Source organism: Carassius gibelio, chromosome B24 (assembly GCF_023724105.1).
Source record: "Carassius gibelio isolate Cgi1373 ecotype wild population from Czech Republic chromosome B24, carGib1.2-hapl.c, whole genome shotgun sequence".
NCBI lineage: Eukaryota > Metazoa > Chordata > Actinopteri > Cypriniformes > Cyprinidae > Carassius > Carassius gibelio.
Window position 1 is genome coordinate 11,615,285 of NC_068419.1, and position 17,250 is coordinate 11,632,534.

General features: G+C 37.5%; 4 protein-coding genes and 2 long non-coding RNA genes across 10 annotated transcripts in view; 3 read left to right on the forward strand and 3 right to left on the reverse strand.

The window, feature by feature from the left end:
* The first annotated feature begins 1,000 nt into the window (after nt 1–1,000).
* On the forward strand, nt 1,001–3,607 carry si:dkey-73n8.3 (uncharacterized protein LOC100150965 homolog). Its single transcript, XM_052595879.1, has 7 exons — nt 1,001–1,074; nt 1,526–1,641; nt 1,840–1,995; nt 2,080–2,184; nt 2,309–2,518; nt 2,894–3,080; nt 3,221–3,607. The coding sequence occupies exons 1-7, from the start codon at nt 1,001–1,003 to the stop codon at nt 3,321–3,323; spliced, it is 951 nt and encodes a 316-aa protein (XP_052451839.1). The 3' UTR covers nt 3,324–3,607.
* A 98-nt stretch (nt 3,608–3,705) lies between these two features.
* Nucleotides 3,706–11,147, forward strand: zgc:112332 (uncharacterized protein LOC553712 homolog). Of its 2 annotated transcripts, XM_052595880.1 has the most exons (7): nt 3,706–4,510; nt 5,886–6,001; nt 6,735–6,890; nt 7,045–7,149; nt 8,742–8,951; nt 10,164–10,356; nt 10,547–11,147. In XM_052595880.1, exons 1-7 carry the CDS (start codon nt 4,497–4,499, stop codon nt 10,647–10,649), a joined length of 897 nt encoding a protein of 298 aa, XP_052451840.1. In that variant the 5' UTR covers nt 3,706–4,496; the 3' UTR covers nt 10,650–11,147. The 2 variants fall into 2 exon arrangements, with proteins under 2 accessions (XP_052451840.1, XP_052451841.1); XM_052595881.1 differs by lacking the exon at nt 6,735–6,890.
* On the reverse strand, nt 6,201–8,911 carry LOC128013149 (uncharacterized). Its single transcript, XR_008183248.1, has 2 exons — nt 8,762–8,911; nt 6,201–6,763 (listed from the first exon to the last, which is right to left on the reverse strand). It is a non-coding gene; the product is annotated as an uncharacterized LOC128013149 (long non-coding RNA).
* An 843-nt stretch (nt 11,148–11,990) lies between the features above and the next one.
* Nucleotides 11,991–14,301, reverse strand: LOC128013148 (uncharacterized). 2 transcript variants are annotated; one of them, XR_008183247.1, is made up of 3 exons: nt 13,573–14,216; nt 13,219–13,314; nt 11,991–13,140 (listed from the first exon to the last, which is right to left on the reverse strand). It is a non-coding gene; the product is annotated as an uncharacterized LOC128013148 (long non-coding RNA). The 2 variants fall into 2 exon arrangements; XR_008183246.1 differs by having other exon boundaries at nt 13,219–14,301.
* A 356-nt stretch (nt 14,302–14,657) lies between these two features.
* Nucleotides 14,658–16,364, forward strand: sec61g (SEC61 translocon subunit gamma). Its single transcript, XM_052595886.1, has 4 exons — nt 14,658–14,822; nt 15,465–15,570; nt 15,932–16,034; nt 16,206–16,364. The coding sequence occupies exons 2-4, from the start codon at nt 15,477–15,479 to the stop codon at nt 16,213–16,215; spliced, it is 207 nt and encodes a 68-aa protein (XP_052451846.1). The 5' UTR covers nt 14,658–14,822; nt 15,465–15,476; the 3' UTR covers nt 16,216–16,364.
* Nucleotides 16,060–17,250, reverse strand: part of tpk1 (thiamin pyrophosphokinase 1) — a 61,898-nt gene continuing 60,707 nt past the window's right edge. For all 3 annotated transcript variants that reach the window (XM_052595882.1, XM_052595885.1, XM_052595884.1), the window contains one exon: nt 16,060–16,575. In XM_052595882.1, the coding sequence (XP_052451842.1) occupies nt 16,436–16,575 (140 nt within the window). In that variant the 3' untranslated portion in view covers nt 16,060–16,435. The remainder of the gene's footprint in view (nt 16,576–17,250) is intronic.

Genomic DNA, 17,250 nt, shown 5'->3' on the forward strand with positions numbered 1-17,250 from the left:
CTTTAAAAAATTTTACTTTAAAAACTAAAAGTTTGGGGTAAGATTTCTTTCTATATTATTATTATTTTTATTTTTATTTTTTACCGTGATACATTATTTTAGGTATCTTACAAAGGTCATAAGAGCAGCATTTATTTAATAATATTTAAATAAATACCAGGCAGCTGAAATCTATTGTAACATTCTAAATGTCTTTATTGTCACTTTCAATAATGCATCCTTAAACATAAGAATTACTCCAAACTTATTGACCTAAAATTATAAAGATCAATATATTTTTACTAATTAAGCATCCACTGATTCCACATCGGCTAATTGAAAATGTCAGATCTCATCTGTAGAGAACTGGGAATCTGGGGGAAGACCGCTGAAAATGGATCATTCCATATTCCCTTGGTCACTGTTGAGGTATCAGTGATCCTAACATGTCACAGACTCAGTCCTGTCCAAACAGATCATGTGCTATCAGGTAACGGGACACCCCCAGGTTTGGACACAGGTGCTCCTCGGGCTTGGCTGGAAATTACCTGATTTTTGAAGGTGAAAAACTGAACCGAGTTTCTCACCATTTAAGATCGAACAGCTCTCTCTGGCAACGGTGTGTCGTTTTTGGCCATTTTAAGGCTCACTCAAGTCAACTGTGGTTGTTTAAGGATGTTTATGTGAAATAAAACAGCAGTGTCTTTGAGAAAATATGGCTATTGATTTAGTGTAATAGGAAGGAAAGTCCTTCAAAATCAAGTGAATCATTTCGCCGGTGGGAATCATTTAGTGCAAGAGTTTCCTGGAATATCTTCAGTGAGTGTAACCAGCAGGTCACATACACAGCTTTATTTAGCAGCATGGCCTTTCAGATCTATGAAGAATTGAAAGAAAATAAATTCATTTTGCATGCAAAATGTGATCAATTTGTTCTGCCCTGAGGAAAGCAAAGGGGATTTTCTGTCCTCCTTATTTAAGTACAAATGACATCTGAACATTTATTAGGACACTCAGTATCATGAGGAGCTTTGAAAAAGACTCTTCTTGCTGGTTGACATGTAATAAGACTGTTGGAAAAATGAATGTCTTAAGGTAAGGTGCTTGTCATTTAATCAGTTACTTGTTATTGACTATGTCATTTATTGGTATTATTAAAATTACTCAAATTACTGTTAACATGTACCGTATTAAAATCTTTTTCAATATGCATAGTGTATATGATGATAATCAGAAATGAGTCTTTAAAATGTATTATTTCAACACTGTTTGAATCTTTTTTGACAGAAATTATGCTATACAAATTTAAATGTTAAATACATACATACAAACTTTTTGGAGATCTTTCCACCATGATTTATTATATAATTTATCATGTATTATTATTATTAGTAGTAGAAGTATTTGTAGTATTAAAGACATTAAACTATACATGTAACCACATGTTCTATTTTAATATGCATACATAGTGAATTCAGTTAAATTAAAACTTATAGATGTTTTCTTTTTTGTCACACATCATTTGTAATAAATCTACTCTTTCCAGAGGGCTTTTCACCAAAAGCTGGTCATCTGATACTCGTTTCGATGGAAAAACAGCTATAGTGACTGGAGCAAACACCGGGATTGGGAAAGAAACAGCTAAGGATCTGGCAAGACGGGGTGGGTACTGCGGCCAAATCGACACTGACTGGAAATAACACAACGAGCCTCCTTTTCATAGAGCCACAGATGAAAACAGATGAAATATGTTAGATCTGATAGACCTATCCAAACCAGAATATGTTTTTTCCCGAAATTGCTCATGATGAATGTACCAGGTTTTCAACTAATGGTACAAAACTTGTCATTATTCCCAAGGTGCACGGGTGATCCTGGCCTGCAGAGACCTGCTGAAGGCCGAACAGGCGGCTGGTGACATCAGCAGAGACGTGGAGAACGCAGACGTGGTGGTTCGGAAACTAGACCTGGCCGACATCAAATCCATCTGTGATTTTGCTGAACTGATTTACAACAGTGAGTTACGGATGAACAACATTCTTCTATATACCTCACACATTCAATTCTGATCTGATCTTAAAATTATTTATTCTATTTTAGCTGAAAAGTCTCTTCATTTGCTGGTTAACAACGCTGGCGTAGCAATCTGTCCATATTCAACAACAGCTGACGGTTTTGAGACACAGTTCGGAGTCAATCATTTAGGTTTGATGAAGTGCACGAGTCATTCTCATTCTTTCAAAGCATATGAAAGAGTGATTATTTGTTGTTTAGAAGCAATGGAGATTGTTCACACTTGACGTGATGAATGACTCCTTTTCTTCTTCAGGACATTTCTTTCTTACATTCCTCCTTATGGATCTGTTGAAGCATTCAGCTCCTTCTAGAGTGATTAATGTCTCCTCATTGGCCCACCACATGGGAAAGATCCACTTTGAGGACCTGAACAGTGAGAAAAACTATCATCCCGTGAAGGCCTACGTACAGAGCAAACTGGCCAACATACTTTTCACGCGAGAGCTCGCCACGAGAGCGGAAGGTATGGCATAAAACATACAAAATGTGATCCCAAGATCCGATTCTGGGATTTCTGTATGATGATTTAGCAACCTTCGATGTCTAATCTGTGAAAAACAACTAGCGTCTCAATGGCTCTCACTCATTTTCTCACTCAAGTGTGAATAAATAGCTAAATGGTGACTACATTTTAAGTTTTTGGGTGAACTGTCTCTTTAAGGATATCAAAATATGTTTCAAACCTTCCATATAATGCATTGCTAATTCATCGGTTTGATATCCTATTTGAATGCCTCATGTTTTAGCCACAAACATTCTTCATTAAGGCAATAAGAGCATTCTTTTGAAAATAAAGCAAGGTTAGCATTTGATTTCTCTAAATGTCTTTCTGTGGCAGAGATGGGAGTGAGTGTTTATGCTGTGGATCCAGGCCTAGTAAAGACAGACATCATCAGGCATTTGAATAAGCCTCTCCAGTTCTTTGTGAAGACATTTGGTTTTCTGATAAAAACCCCTGCGGAGGGTGCATATACCACCCTGTACTGTGCCCTCACCCCTGACCTGCCAACTGGAACCTACTACAGGTTTGTTACAACTATGGCTTATGCTAGTAATTCACCAACGGGGTTTTTTTTTTGTTTTGCACTAGTGATACTAGATTCGACAGCAAGCTAATTAATTGCTTGGATGCTTAATAAATATTTCCTCTCATGATTTCTCACAGTAACTGTGCCATGGCTCCATGCTCCAGGGCGGCTAATGACGACAACACTGCTAGCAGACTCTGGGCTGTCAGCTGCCACCTGCTGGGAATTCGCTGGAAATGAGATTTTATGACTTCAACCACAGAATTATATCATAATAATGGCTATTTTTTATGATTTATTATGACTCAGTTTTGACAGTGGCCCAGCTAAGCCCTCACCGTCTTCCTGTGTTTTACAAATGTAGTTCTATTCTTGCTGTTTGCATTGACTCAGAAATACTTTGAAAGTTACTGTGATTTCTGGAAAATGCTGCGTAACTTCTGCGTAACCTGTTTTCTTGGAAAAAAGAAGAAAGTCAAAATGAGTTGTCATTTGAAAACGAAATAAAATCAGCAGAGCTCAAAGCATTTAACAAGACTAGCCTATACTAAACACTGACAGACACAGTAGAAATAAATATGAAAGCTTAATAATACAGTAAAATACAGTTGTGTTAATTAGGCAGAAACGTCTTGGAATGGAGTAAAGGGTATTATACTATTGTACTATTCCTTTACGAAAATTCAACATGTTTTTATGGTAGAAAAAGTGTAGTAACCAACGCTAACCTTGCTTTATTTTCAAAAGAATGCACTTATTGCCTTAATAAAGAATAGTTGTGCCTAAAACATGAGGCATTCAAGTTAGAATATAAACTAACATTATAACAATTAAGCAACCATTGTTAATTTGGGGTTACCATGGTTTAGCTCTTATTTGTAGTTAATTTTCCTAAGGGTTAGTAAGGAAATGGTGTAGGTAGACAGTGTAAGGTGCACAAAAGTAGACAGGTAGAAAAAAGTGGTTAAAATGTGATCGTTCACGGAACGATTTACAGTCACTTAATAAAGTATCTAAATTTAAACGATATTACATCTCTAAGACTATTAGTGTTAATTGTGTTTGTAGAGAAATATCAGACTGGCGCAACGAGGACATCTAGCGGACACGCGCGGTCACTGCTTTAGCACAATTTGGCTTGTTTTTAAGTGAGGTGAACTGATTGTATTCGGTGTTCTGGTGACGTGTAACGGAATGCCCAACCTTGCAAAAGAGATTCAACTGAACAAATCTTCCTTCCTTGGAGTTCAAGGCCATCACAGCGATCACATTCATGCGCTGTTCATACTGAAGTCAGACGCGTTTCATTGGCCGAGGACAGAGCTCTGGACGGGAGGGGCTTGGATCCGGATCGCATAGTAATATCTCATTCATAAATTACTCAAGACACTGGAGTAGAGCACTATTGGAACAATGCACTCAATAAGGTAAGCAATGCTGTTGTCATGAATGAGTCTACTGCCATTAACACAACCTTTTCTTTTCTTTTCTTTTCTTTTCTTCAGTCTTCATATTTTTTTTTAATCCAACATTTCTCAACATATTGTTTTGAAAATATGCTAAAAATATCACTCTCTACCATACTATCAAGTTTCTGATAATACAAGCTTATCTAATAATTAAATATGGAATAAATGGGCTAATTGTCACATGGGGAAGTAGTCATGAGGGCTGTATCTCAGGTTTTGATTCATTACATAAATGTGTCTTGACAGTAAGTTTGTATGCTGCTTATACAACTTCCAAAACCCTCTTAAACTGAATTAAACTTTAGATGTATACAGTTTATTAAGTAGAATGCATTACTTATTGGTCATAAAAATGTGGTGTGTTTGAATTGTACTTTTTATATTTATGCTGTTTCGTGAATTAACAATAAAAGCTTTGAGAAACTAACAATAAAATAGTGTTACATAGTGTTAAATAGTGTTGGATTTACTTAATTGCATCTTCATTCCTGAGCAATAACAATGAAAATGTACAGTACTGCTTGTAGACTTTATGTAAATCAACTGTAGTTTTGTGCATCTTTAAAAAAATTAACTGACATAATTAGAATGTATAGCTGTTCACATGCATTTGTAGCTGCAGTAAAGCAAAAAACTTCTTTTACCGCTCACTAAACTTACATATTCAGAACACGTTTGGGGGGAGAGTGTGGGAAAGAGAAGCCATTCACCTTATTAGAAGACAAAACAGAATGATTTTGAAACTGATCGGCCTATTTCAAGATAAAAAAAGCACATACTGTTGCTTTGAAGCTTGAGGATGCTCATGGACAGTGAGGGAGATTTATGTGATGGAAACATTAATATTCAGTTTAAGAGTCTAAATGAGTCAGTTTACTGAAAAATTGAAACTTTTAATGAAGGGTTTGGGTATATTTAAATATATATATATATATATATATATATATTTAAAAAGACTGGTTGGTTAATACTTTGTCTTCCCCGTCTAATAAGATCCCGTCCAAAGCTGTTGTTATTTTTACAGGCTATTGCTTCCGTTGTTGTTTTTATGTCATGTTATGTTTTTATGTATCCATAAACCATGCACATTCTTTGTAAGAAAAAGAGTTGGATAAAAAGAAGTAAAAAAAAAACAACAACAATGAAACTGAGTTAACTCACAAATCTGAGAAGAAAAGAAAAAAGCTGTAAATTCTGAAATGCGAGAAAAAAGCTGGTGTCAGAAACGAGCTTCCACATGTGACAACTAGCCCCACTCTGCGCTCCTACTTCACAATCCACCAAAAATGGGTCCATTACATTGTATAAGCATTTGCTCTGTAATCAATTCCAGAAGTTTCTTCTGTGGTCAGTGGAGCTCTTCTGTACGTCTTGATGACAAAACAGTCATAATCACAGGAGCTAACACAGGCATTGGCAAAGAGACAGCGAGAGACCTTGCAAAAAGAGGTAAGTTCTCAACACGGTCTTGACCTTAAAAGGAAAACGCTCTGAATGATCTGATTTGTTCTGTTTATGGCACATGCTGTGAACAGCATCAACTGCCAACCTGTTACGGGAAAGAACATGCCATGTGTGATGCCACTCTAATCAGAAGAGGGCATAGAGAGGTTAGCTGGAATAATTGCAGTCTATCACATCATATTGGCACTATTGTTGCAGTTGATAGCTTTATTGTGGATGCATAATCATTGTAGTTTGTTCTTTTTAATACTGCATAGAATCATCATAATCTGGGATGAAAATAACAAATGCAAGGGTAAATCATACCCATTGTCCTTGTCAAATGTTATGCAATCAAAACAACAAATAATTCATCTTATAAGACCGACAGGGTCTTGGAAGCTTTGAATGCATGCTGATAAATAAACGACAGGATCACAATACTATCTGCCAAAGAGATGTAAAACTGTACACTTTCCCACATGGACCTGTTGAATTCCAACAAAGAAACTCTGACGCTTGCCAGGCAAATTGCTCTGACTAGTAATTACCAGGAAAACAGCTATTGTGTTAGCTCGTCAGCCTTCCATCCTAGTTTAGCACCAAATGAAATATTATGCAAGGACATTTCAGTATGTAAACACAGTTATTTCAGATCCATGATGGATATCTGCTCTGTTTCGTGTGAAATCTTCCATGACACATTAATATCAGCTTCTCTGTGTGATGATGTCCTCAGGGGCTCGAGTCATCATGGCCTGCCGAGATCTGGAAAGAGCAGAGGCAGCCAGAAAAGAATTAATAGAGGATTCTGGAAACCAAAAGATTGTGGTGAACAAACTCGATTTATCAGATACCAAATCCATCAGAGCTTTTGCAGAACTCATAAACAAGGGTATGTAAGACATCTGATTATTTGATTTAAATGCAGAATATATCTATACAATTACTAGTATTTGTCTTAGAAATACTAGTATTAATAGAATATAGTATAATATCAATTTATTAATGGGTCTTTATAAAAAAAAAAAAAATTTTGTGTGTTTTAGAGGAAAAGCAAGTCAACATCCTGATCAACAATGCTGGAATCATGATGTGCCCATATTCAAAAACTGCAGATGGCTTTGAGATGCAGTTTGGTGTAAACCATTTAGGTAATGCTGCTTTAGATTTTACAATATGAAAGAATGTGTTTACATGCATACATTATGATGATGAATATGATTTAGTGTATTTCACCAGTGTATTTTTTTTTTTCATGAGTTTGACCATGGCCATGAACCATAGTTGCATTGGTAATATTTCTTTTGATGTTTTTGAAAGAAGTCTTACTGAGGCTGCATTTATTTGTATTATAATGAATGTTGAATTACAGTTGCAAAATATTTAATGTGATTCTGGACCACAAAACCAGTCTTAATGCTGCGGTAGGTAACTTTTGATGCTCTAGCGGGTAATAAACAGAACTGCTTGCATCTTGCGGAAGAACATCATAGCCGGAACTACTTCTCTCTGTTTATGTCAATGAAGAATCACAAAGGTACTGGGTTACTCCGCCGCGGTACCCCCGAAGCAATCTAAAATAGTCTGAATATAAACACTTATTATAGGTGCACCCTAGTGATTCAGGACAAGCTAAAAACACGGTTTGGAAAATGGATTCATGGTGTACTCGCTTATTATATAAATTTTTCTACATTTTTAACACAAACAAAGTTATGGACCGCAGCTCTGATTGGTTGTTTTTTACCAGGAGCGATGGAGTTTCTGCAAATGGCAATAGGACCACTGGGAGGAGCCAGAGGAGCTTGATTTTTTTCACAGATTATCTGTCTCATATTCTACTGTCAGGACATAATGACAGGTTTAATAAATATGTAAAAAATATATTTTTACAAAAGTTACCTACTGCAGCTTTAATATCCTATTGAATTTTGGCATAAAAGAAAAATCAATAATTTTGACCTATACAATGTTTTTTTGGCTATTGCTAAAAATACACCCCAGCAACTTAATACTGCTTTTGTGGTCTAGGGTCACAAATATATATATATATATATATATATATATATATATATATATATATATATATGTACATATTAAATTTTTTTTTAAGGTCTTAACTATCAATTTTGTTCAATTTAATGAATCCACGCTGAATAAAAGTATTAATTTATTTAATAAAAATTAGGTAGTGTAAGTGTACATATCTGCACATACTGCATCAAAATGTCTATTTCTATTTTAACATTAAAAAACGGCGGTAATTTTACAAATATATATATAAGTTATTATTAACTAGTTAATCAGCATTTTGTTTTAAATATGTATTATGACCCAAGAAGAATTAAGAATCTGAGAAAAATGAGGTTTCCTGCATCTAACCAGTAAACCAGTAAAGTAATTTGATCCAAAAAAGTGACCTCTTTCAAATTTTGTTTATAAACTAATCCTATGAATAAGGTAACCTTGTTTCACACAGGAAGTCTCGGATATCCTACCAACATAAAATAGTGACCCTCTAAATAGACAGTGCATGCTGTTTAATCATTTTATCAGCAGGATTTGACTTCCTGTTGGAACCTAAACACTAACATATTGTATACATCCTTTCCACATACAGTACATCCACTTCCATGCATTTATTGAGTAACAGACAAATAAGTCTCAGGGGCATCAACAGGACATAGACAATGAAAGGACACACAACCCCTGACTATTTTTATCTCCTCCAATCCACCAACAGGTCATTTTCTGCTCACCTACCTTCTACTTGACCTCTTAAAGAAATCAGCCCCCTCCAGGATCATCACCGTGGCTTCTGTGGCCCATACATGGGGCAGCATCCATCTGGATGACATAAACAGTGAGAAGGGTTACTCTCCACGGAGGGCTTACGGCCAGAGCAAACTAGCTAACATCCTCTGCACACACTCCTTGGCTAAAAGACTGCAGGGTATGTGACCTTCAAAGCAAGGTTATATCCATGTCAGACTTAACCTGATCCTTAAGAAGACAAACTAATATCTTCTCTCTCCTGAACTCTAAATGCAATCAAAGCCAGGACACAGGGCAGAGGTGGTCACAGCTGATCTGTTTTTTCTCTAGGATGCAGGACACATGTGGAGAATATCCATGTTCATGTGACAATTCAAACTCAAAAATCATCAGTTCAGTGCAGAAGCAGACATTGTGCATGAAATTCATATCTACACCAGTAATTCTAGTAATATATATATATATATATATATATATATATATATATATATATATAGTAAAGAATATATTGAAATAATACTACTTGAATATATTTGAATCTACTACATTCCTTCTGTAGTATCATACAATATGAGTCATAAAAGCCTGATGCATCAAATATGATACAAAACAACAACTTAAATAACTGAAGCTACTTAGGTTTACTTGAATATACAGTACATATATTTTTCCTTCTTTTTTTAATATCTTTTTAAAATGTGAGACACATCAGACTTTTTTTATTTCTCAAGTATCATTATATTGCATTGAATTAATATGCTTTGCTACAAGTGATATTTATATGCTTTTTATGTAACTAGTCTGCTATTCTGTTATTAAGAGCTTACTGATTTACATACATGATTTACATTTGATTTGCATATTGCTCAGTTTGGGCCTCTGAATGACATTTAAAGTGTATTTTCCTCACAGATTATGAGCTCTGTATTCTCCTAGATCATACAATATGTATATATAATAAAATAAATTATACTTAAAAACACATGCACTCTTAAGTTGGATTCCTAAAGGAATGAATCTATTGTTTCTATTTAGGGAAACAAAAACAGCTTGTTATACAAAAAAATAATTAATATGCCCATGATTTTTTTCTTTGAAAAGGTATGTCTTTCTGGATTATACACCGTGGCAATATCATGTTTTTGAACATGTATTATTTAATGCAGTTTAGCTTTTTAAAACCACGGTCCATTAATTGTTATAATATTTGTCACCATCACTTACCATCGTACCACTACAACACTTTTTATAAGGGAAATTAAAACAATTCTATTCTTAATCATGGCAGTACAAAAAAAGAAAATATTCTGTTCCAATCTGTTTAAATCATTGTTCGCTTGTGTCATCTGCTAGCTCTTATAGTGAAAAATGGTGATGGTTGTGTTTGTAGGCAGCGGTGTGACTGTGTACTCCCTCCATCCCGGTGTGGTGCAGTCAGAGCTGTTCAGGAACCTCAGCAAGCCTGTGCAGATAGCAGTCAAGGTCTTCAGCCCTTTCACCAAGACCACTGTTCAGGGGGCCCAGACCACCATCTACTGCGCTGTGGAGCCCAAACTGGACAAAGAGAGTGGAGGATATTACAGGTACAGAACAATCAATTCAATAGAATTCTTATTACATTTCACTCTCCCAATATGCACACAAGATGTCCAACATTAAAAAAATTTAAGATTATAAAATGTTTTAAACATGCGATATAGAAATGATTCTAGTCATATTAATGCTCATTAAGACAGCGTCATCCATAAGCCTGAGAATCTGCTTTGTTTCCAGCGACTGTGCTCCAGCACAGTGTTCAAGAGAAGCTTTAGATGATGAAATGGCTCAGAAACTCTGGGAGCTCAGCTGTCAGATGCTTGGCATAACTTGGGACTGATGGAGCAATCCTCTCAGTGACACTGTTATAAAAGCCGAATAAAAGCTTTTGGACTAATGTCATAGGTAATGGAAACTGTAGTGTTCATACAATGCATGAATGAATGCACTATGTTTTATATTGTACATTGAATACTCTTTTTAATACCCTGTTATAATTTCAATAGACATAATGAACTGCTATGAATTCAAATGTATTTTGGTCTATTAAATATTGAATCTTTTATTTGCAGTTTCTTTTTGCTGATGAGGTGCTGTGATATCCACAGTTAATGAACTAAGCAGAACTGCTCATCTAAAGCTTATATTCACAGGATGTTTGCCTTCATGCTAGAATATAAAAGTATGGAGCCCCCAAGGAGACATGGTGACGAAAAATAAAAATAAAGCAAACAGATGTAGGGGAAAATGTATTTAAATGCGTTTTCACATTCTCTCGCAAAAGTATTGCGTTCCCCTGAGAAAGGTGATGGTTAATAAAATTAAATTTGGATGAAAATGTATATGCTTTTGGGCTATCTCAAAATTATGTTGTGTTTCCCCAGGAAACTAGCGTTCACTCAGAAACATTTGGAATGACGTGGGAGAAAAACTATAGTAGGCTGCTTTGCGAACTACATAACTTGATTTCACGAGAGAACGCAAAAATATTTTAATGATTTTGTGTTGTCACAAAACAATTGTGTGTTCTTCTAGAAACTTTGGGTTCACTCGTAAAACTTTAAGTTCATTCACAAAACTTATGTGTTCACGAGGGAAACCTTTGCGAGTGAACGTAAAACTATTTACGAGTTTGCCTGCCCATCTCTTCTTGATGGTTAATGGTAGACTAGTCTCATCCTCAGATGTCACGTCCACAGAGCGTTGGCTAAACGTCCGATGCATATGGGACACAAAAGTGAAAACACTTCAGGAGTGTCGAAGTCGTCATCGGATCGGTTGAATTCATCAGGATTTCTGTGAGATGTATATGTGTTGCATCCTTTAACGTTCTGTCTGGAAACAAATATACCGTGGCTCCAAACCCCCTCATAAAAGAAGAAAGCCATCTTGTTTATAACTGTGACAACGAGCACTTTTCAGGGTCAACTAAATGCTGGATTTTCATAAGTATGTGAAATATTTCAAATTCATGGCATAGAATCTTTAAAATGTTTCCAAGGGTTTTACACACTGGTCGCGGTTATTGTGGCAACATTTCCAGTCTGAAGGTATGGCTACACGAGACTAATGATAAATGAACTTGGTGTCACAGGTCAGGGGGGCCAAGCTGGACTGCGCCCTCCCCTAAACCAGGACCACCTCGAGGAGCGTATCAGAGGGAAGAGTCGGAGACAGAGAATAAATTTAACAAGTTTTATTTTGAAGTAAAAACAAATTGGGAATCCTAAACTAAAATCTTCTTTGTTACCCTCAGGGCTTGAAGGTAAACAATGCAGCGACCGGGGACTCTCCCGCCCTCTTCCTCTGTGCGGGCCCCGCAATAGATGGACAGATGGGTGGTCAAGTAGGTATTTCACAGGTGGGAATACAATCGGCAAGCCCGCAGTCTGGTCAGTCTCCTCTGGTAATTAAATACTTCCAAACTCCCTTCCCTTCTTCACAGATGCAGAATTTGGGACGGATGGATATCGGTCAGGTCCGTACACGGCAGATACACAGCCTTGAGGTGGGGATGTGTTTGGCAAGTGAGGGGTCCGGTAAGTCTCCTCCGGTAAGTATGTAATTCCAGCCTTCCTTCCTTCTTCCACAGGTATGGAATTTGAGGCGAATGATATCAGTCAAGTACGTATACGGCAGGTGCACGGTCTTCAGTAAGGTGGCTTCTCCTGACACCGTCAGAGTGGATATTCCAGACAAAGCGTGCCCCTCTCACGTTCGTGACAAAGGACAGTCACCTCTCTCAGCACAGGTGGGCCACAAGGATGCAACAAACTCTAAGTCAACAGGCTGTGCAGGGTTTCTACTGAAACAGACAGAATGGATGCTTCAGACAAAGTATACAGTTCACATGCGTTGGAAGGAACGAACACTTCTCACAATACGGATGAATAGCAGGGATACAGCAGACTCGAAGTCAACAGGCTGAATGGGGCTTCCTCATACAGATGAGTAGCAGGGATACAGCAGGCTCGAAGTCAACAGGCTGAATGGGGCTTCTTCTGAGACAGACAGAATGGATGTTTCAGGCAAGTATACAGTTCACATGCATTGGAAGGAGCGAACACTTCTCACCATACAGTTGAATGGCAGGGATGCAGCAGACTCGAAGTCAACAGGCTGAATGGGGCTTCTTCTGAGACAGACAGAATGGATGTTTCAGGCAAGTATACAGTTCACATGCATTGGAAGGAACGAATACTTCTCACAATACAGGCGAATAGCAGGGATACAGCAGACTCGAAGTCAACAGGCTGAATATGGGCTTCTTCATACAGTTGAATGGCAGGGATACAGCAGACTCGAAGTCAACAGGCTGAATGGGGCTTCTTCTGAGACAGACAGAATGGATGTTTCAGGCAAGTATACAATTCACATGTATTGGAAGGAGCGAACACCTCTCACCATACAGTTGAATGGCAGGGATACAGCAGACTCGAAGTCAACAGGCTGCACAGAGCTTTTCTGAGGCAGATAGTAAATATTTCAACAGGGCATCTCTTCTCCTATTAGCACAACAGAGGGGTTAATTCACATCCCAGATGATAAATCCTCAACATCCAGACAGTTGGAACAAATCAGTGTCGCAGGACTCTTACTATTGACAGTCAGCCCTCATGACACATAGAGAGTGCATGGCAAACAGGAATGTAGCTTACACACACACACGACAATTCCACTTCAAACATATATTGTGGGGGGAAACATCAATTTTAGCCACTGCAAACTCACTTCACGACGTGCAATTTAAAGCCAGCACTCACATTCGGGTTTCTGTCCGAAGGGAAGGGGGAGGGCGCAATCCTCACTGCCACGGAGGATGTTCTGAGATGTTTTTCTTCACAGTCACAGGCAGAGTTCACATCACCATTTATAGAGGAGGGAGAGGTAAGAGATCGGTAATGAATCAATACAATCCACTCAGTGATATTTATGATCGTGATCCAAACACTCCAAACCACATCCAATTCAGTGTCAAACGTGTGCAATTACAAGACTCAGTTCTCAGTTACTTAGCTCCTCTCCAATGCAAACAGGGTATTTCACTCTCCTTCTGTTGTCCTCGAATCCCTCAGCAAAGCAACACTTTCCACTTCATTCACCCGTTCTCCAGCCACTATTACCACCCAATAAAACGACTTTTCACAAGGGAGAAAAACCACCCACACCACCTCTCTCTCTTGCTTTTTATCCTCTCCACTGTTGATGAGGCCTCACGCAAACTCTGAGTAAATCCCCCACACCTGTTGCCAATCCATCATTTGGGGTTGTCACAGCAACAAACGCACACACAGGCCTGGGAACAGGGTTACACTCAAAGCGTTCCCCCGGGAACACTGCTTCAGCGGGAATAAGTTCCACATGCCATTTGTCACACTGTGACATTGGCTTGCTGTCCTTTTAATGGAGGCTCTAACCCGAGGCTCGAGTTCAACTCCCCATTGCGGTACTACCTAGAGGGAGAAAAACAAATAGAGGAGGTGCTGGGGAGGTGGAGGTGTGCAGGAAGAATAGACTCTGTGTGCAATGAAAGCTGCTTATAAATAGGCTCTAATGATGATTGACAGGACTGAATGATTAGGCTCCTCCTGAACCTATGTTCGGAACTTCATTTTATTTTTCTCCATCACCACATCTTCTTAGGTGCTTTGTAAAATTTAATACAAAAAAATAATAATAAAAAAAGCATAAGTGAGAGCACATGAAATGCCTCTTTGTATGTTTGGATAAACTGTTTGGAGATGCTTATGCTAGAATCCATGTAACAATCCTCACAGACCGATAGACAGCTTACACACAACTAATGATGAAGTCGTTTTGCGCGCTAAACTCCAGTCGCTAGATGGCAGCGAGCACGTCAACTGTGCGCAGGAGTTGGGCGCGAGCGCGCATGCGTCACTCTTAACGCTGCGTCAGTCTTTCCGCACTTATATCTACGTGGCTTTACACACTGCAGAGTCAGTTTGTTACTTGCTTCTGAACCACTGTTTTGTCCTTTGATTTGTCAACACAGGTAAGCTTCTTTTCGTCGACTTTGTGCGTTTAGTAGTCTATATTGGTATAACGTAAATAATGTAGTTTTAAGACAAGGTTAAAATACGGTTCTGTCTTACTAAGGACGTGTCTGTAGTGATCGGAGTATCAACGTTGTTTCTAACTGACCACATATGACTTCTTTCTTAGTCTGAGTTAAAGATACTTAACATTTAGAGACTTATGTTTAATAATCAATTTAGAAATGATTATCAAAGTCCTTGGCAAATGTTATTTAGTGTTAAATACGAAGGGTGTAACGTTTACCTAGGCTAACAGTGCTAGTTAGCCAATCTGTAGATAAGTCACTGGTTACTAAAGGTTTGTAGTTACCACAATTATGGGTTTAACAACTTACACCTTTTGAGAATATATTTTAAAAAAAAAACTAGCTTTTTAACGTTAGATGGGATTAGATTCCAGATGTTTGAGTGTGTGTGATAAATCTGGGTCTAATAAGATCATACGTAGTGAAACCCATTTAAAGCATCTTAACTGGTTTCTATGAGATGATGCTGCGATGCACAGGTCTGTTTGTGTTTCGTGTTCTGTTCTCTGATGAGGGTGTTTAGTGTTTGTAGTTCACATTTGGGAGACTCAATGTCCCGTTCTCTCTGTCCAGCCTCGCATCAGGATGGATCAGGTCATGCAGTTCGTGGAGCCCAGCAGGCAGTTCGTCAAGGACTCCATCAGGCTCGTGAAAAGATGCACGAAGCCAGATAGAAAAGGTAAGTTAATTCTGGTCGCATGTCGTTTTAATTTGAATAACTAATACGCGTCGTCATAAACTTCAGGAGTGCTGATGCTAGAATTATGTATGGAAGTCAAAATGTTAAGTTCTTTTGAGCATAATTGTTTGTGATCGATATTGGCTGTGGAAAATAGAAGTGGAAAATCGAATAAACCCACAGGAAAAATGGTGTGAAACAAGTGATGTTTTGAAGAGAATATACAAAATTAATATATCTAAGCTATTGTTTTATTTAACCGTATTTTAGAAAAAAAATAAAGAATATTTAACATTGCATGCACTTGAGTCGGTTTCACATTTTTGATAAAATAGCTTTTATTTTATTTCCTGCTCTCTAGAATTCCAAAAGATTGCCATGGCAACAGCAATTGGATTTGCCATTATGGGCTTTATTGGATTCTTTGTCAAACTCATCCACATCCCCATCAACAACATCATTGTGTAAGTAATTCACAAAAACACACAATTAACAGTGCATTTCAGCCTTTTATTGCAAGTAATGTGATAACTAAACCTTGAGTACATAAACATGATACAATCTAATACCACAGTGCAGTCTTTGATTTGATTTAGTCTTTGATTAAAGCATGATTGTTTGTCTTTTGTTAACAGCGGTGGTTGAATCAGCTGCATTGGGAGTCCAAACAGACCTTCGGCTGCCTGAAACAGTGTTGGATGATGGACTGAATGCAGAAATTTTGTAAAAATCATGTTTTTGTGTGCGTGTTAACATTTATATTTGGCTGTGTTAATAAATCAAAGGTTACACCATTCATTGTCTTCATTAATAATAGGCTGTTGGTGACGAGGAAAAGGCACATTTTAAAGGCTTAGTGCTTTGTTCACAGTGGTTTAATTCCCATGCTCCATAAAAGTGGCTTGTCTGTGGTGACCGTTACAGGTTTTCTGTCTCCTTTGGGGTCGTGGTCCTCGTAAGTGTTGGATGTGCTTACAAGCTGTCCAAAAGCCAAAACTTGATTGTCTATAAAAGGGACAAAAGTAGTTTTTAGGGACATTAAAAAGGAATCGTTTAGCATTACATCCCTTGCTGACCAATGGATCCTCTGTAGTGAATGGGTGCCATCAGAATGAGGGTGCAAACAGCTAATGTAAACATCACAATGCACAAATTTATTATTTTAGTAAATTAATGCATTAAGTCAAAAGCTAGATGTAAGAAACCAATCTATTAAGAAACATTGCTTCCAGACTAAATCGGAGACTTTTATCCATAATATTACTTCCTCTAGCAAAAAGAGTTATCTGAATCCCGAGAGAACTGCGCACTAATCAAATACCATTTATGAGTGAAAAAAGTCCAAAAATGGTTCAAAACAAGCAAAATAAATAAATGGTCTAAGCGCAAAGTTAGTTGATTTTGATGTGAAAGAACATGGATTTGTTTATTTTAACTAGAATTGATGGTTTAAAGTTAAAACACCTTGATGGATTTGATTCTTATAAATGCTTTTGACTTCACAAGACTTTAACTGATCAACCGGAGTCATGTGAATTACTTCCGGTGTGTTGTGATCTGCTTGGACTCTAATTCTGATGGCACCCATTCACTGCAGAGGATCCATTGGTGAGCAAGTGATTTAATCCTAAATATCTCCAAATATGTTCAGATGAAGAAATAAACTTAATTTTCAGTCAC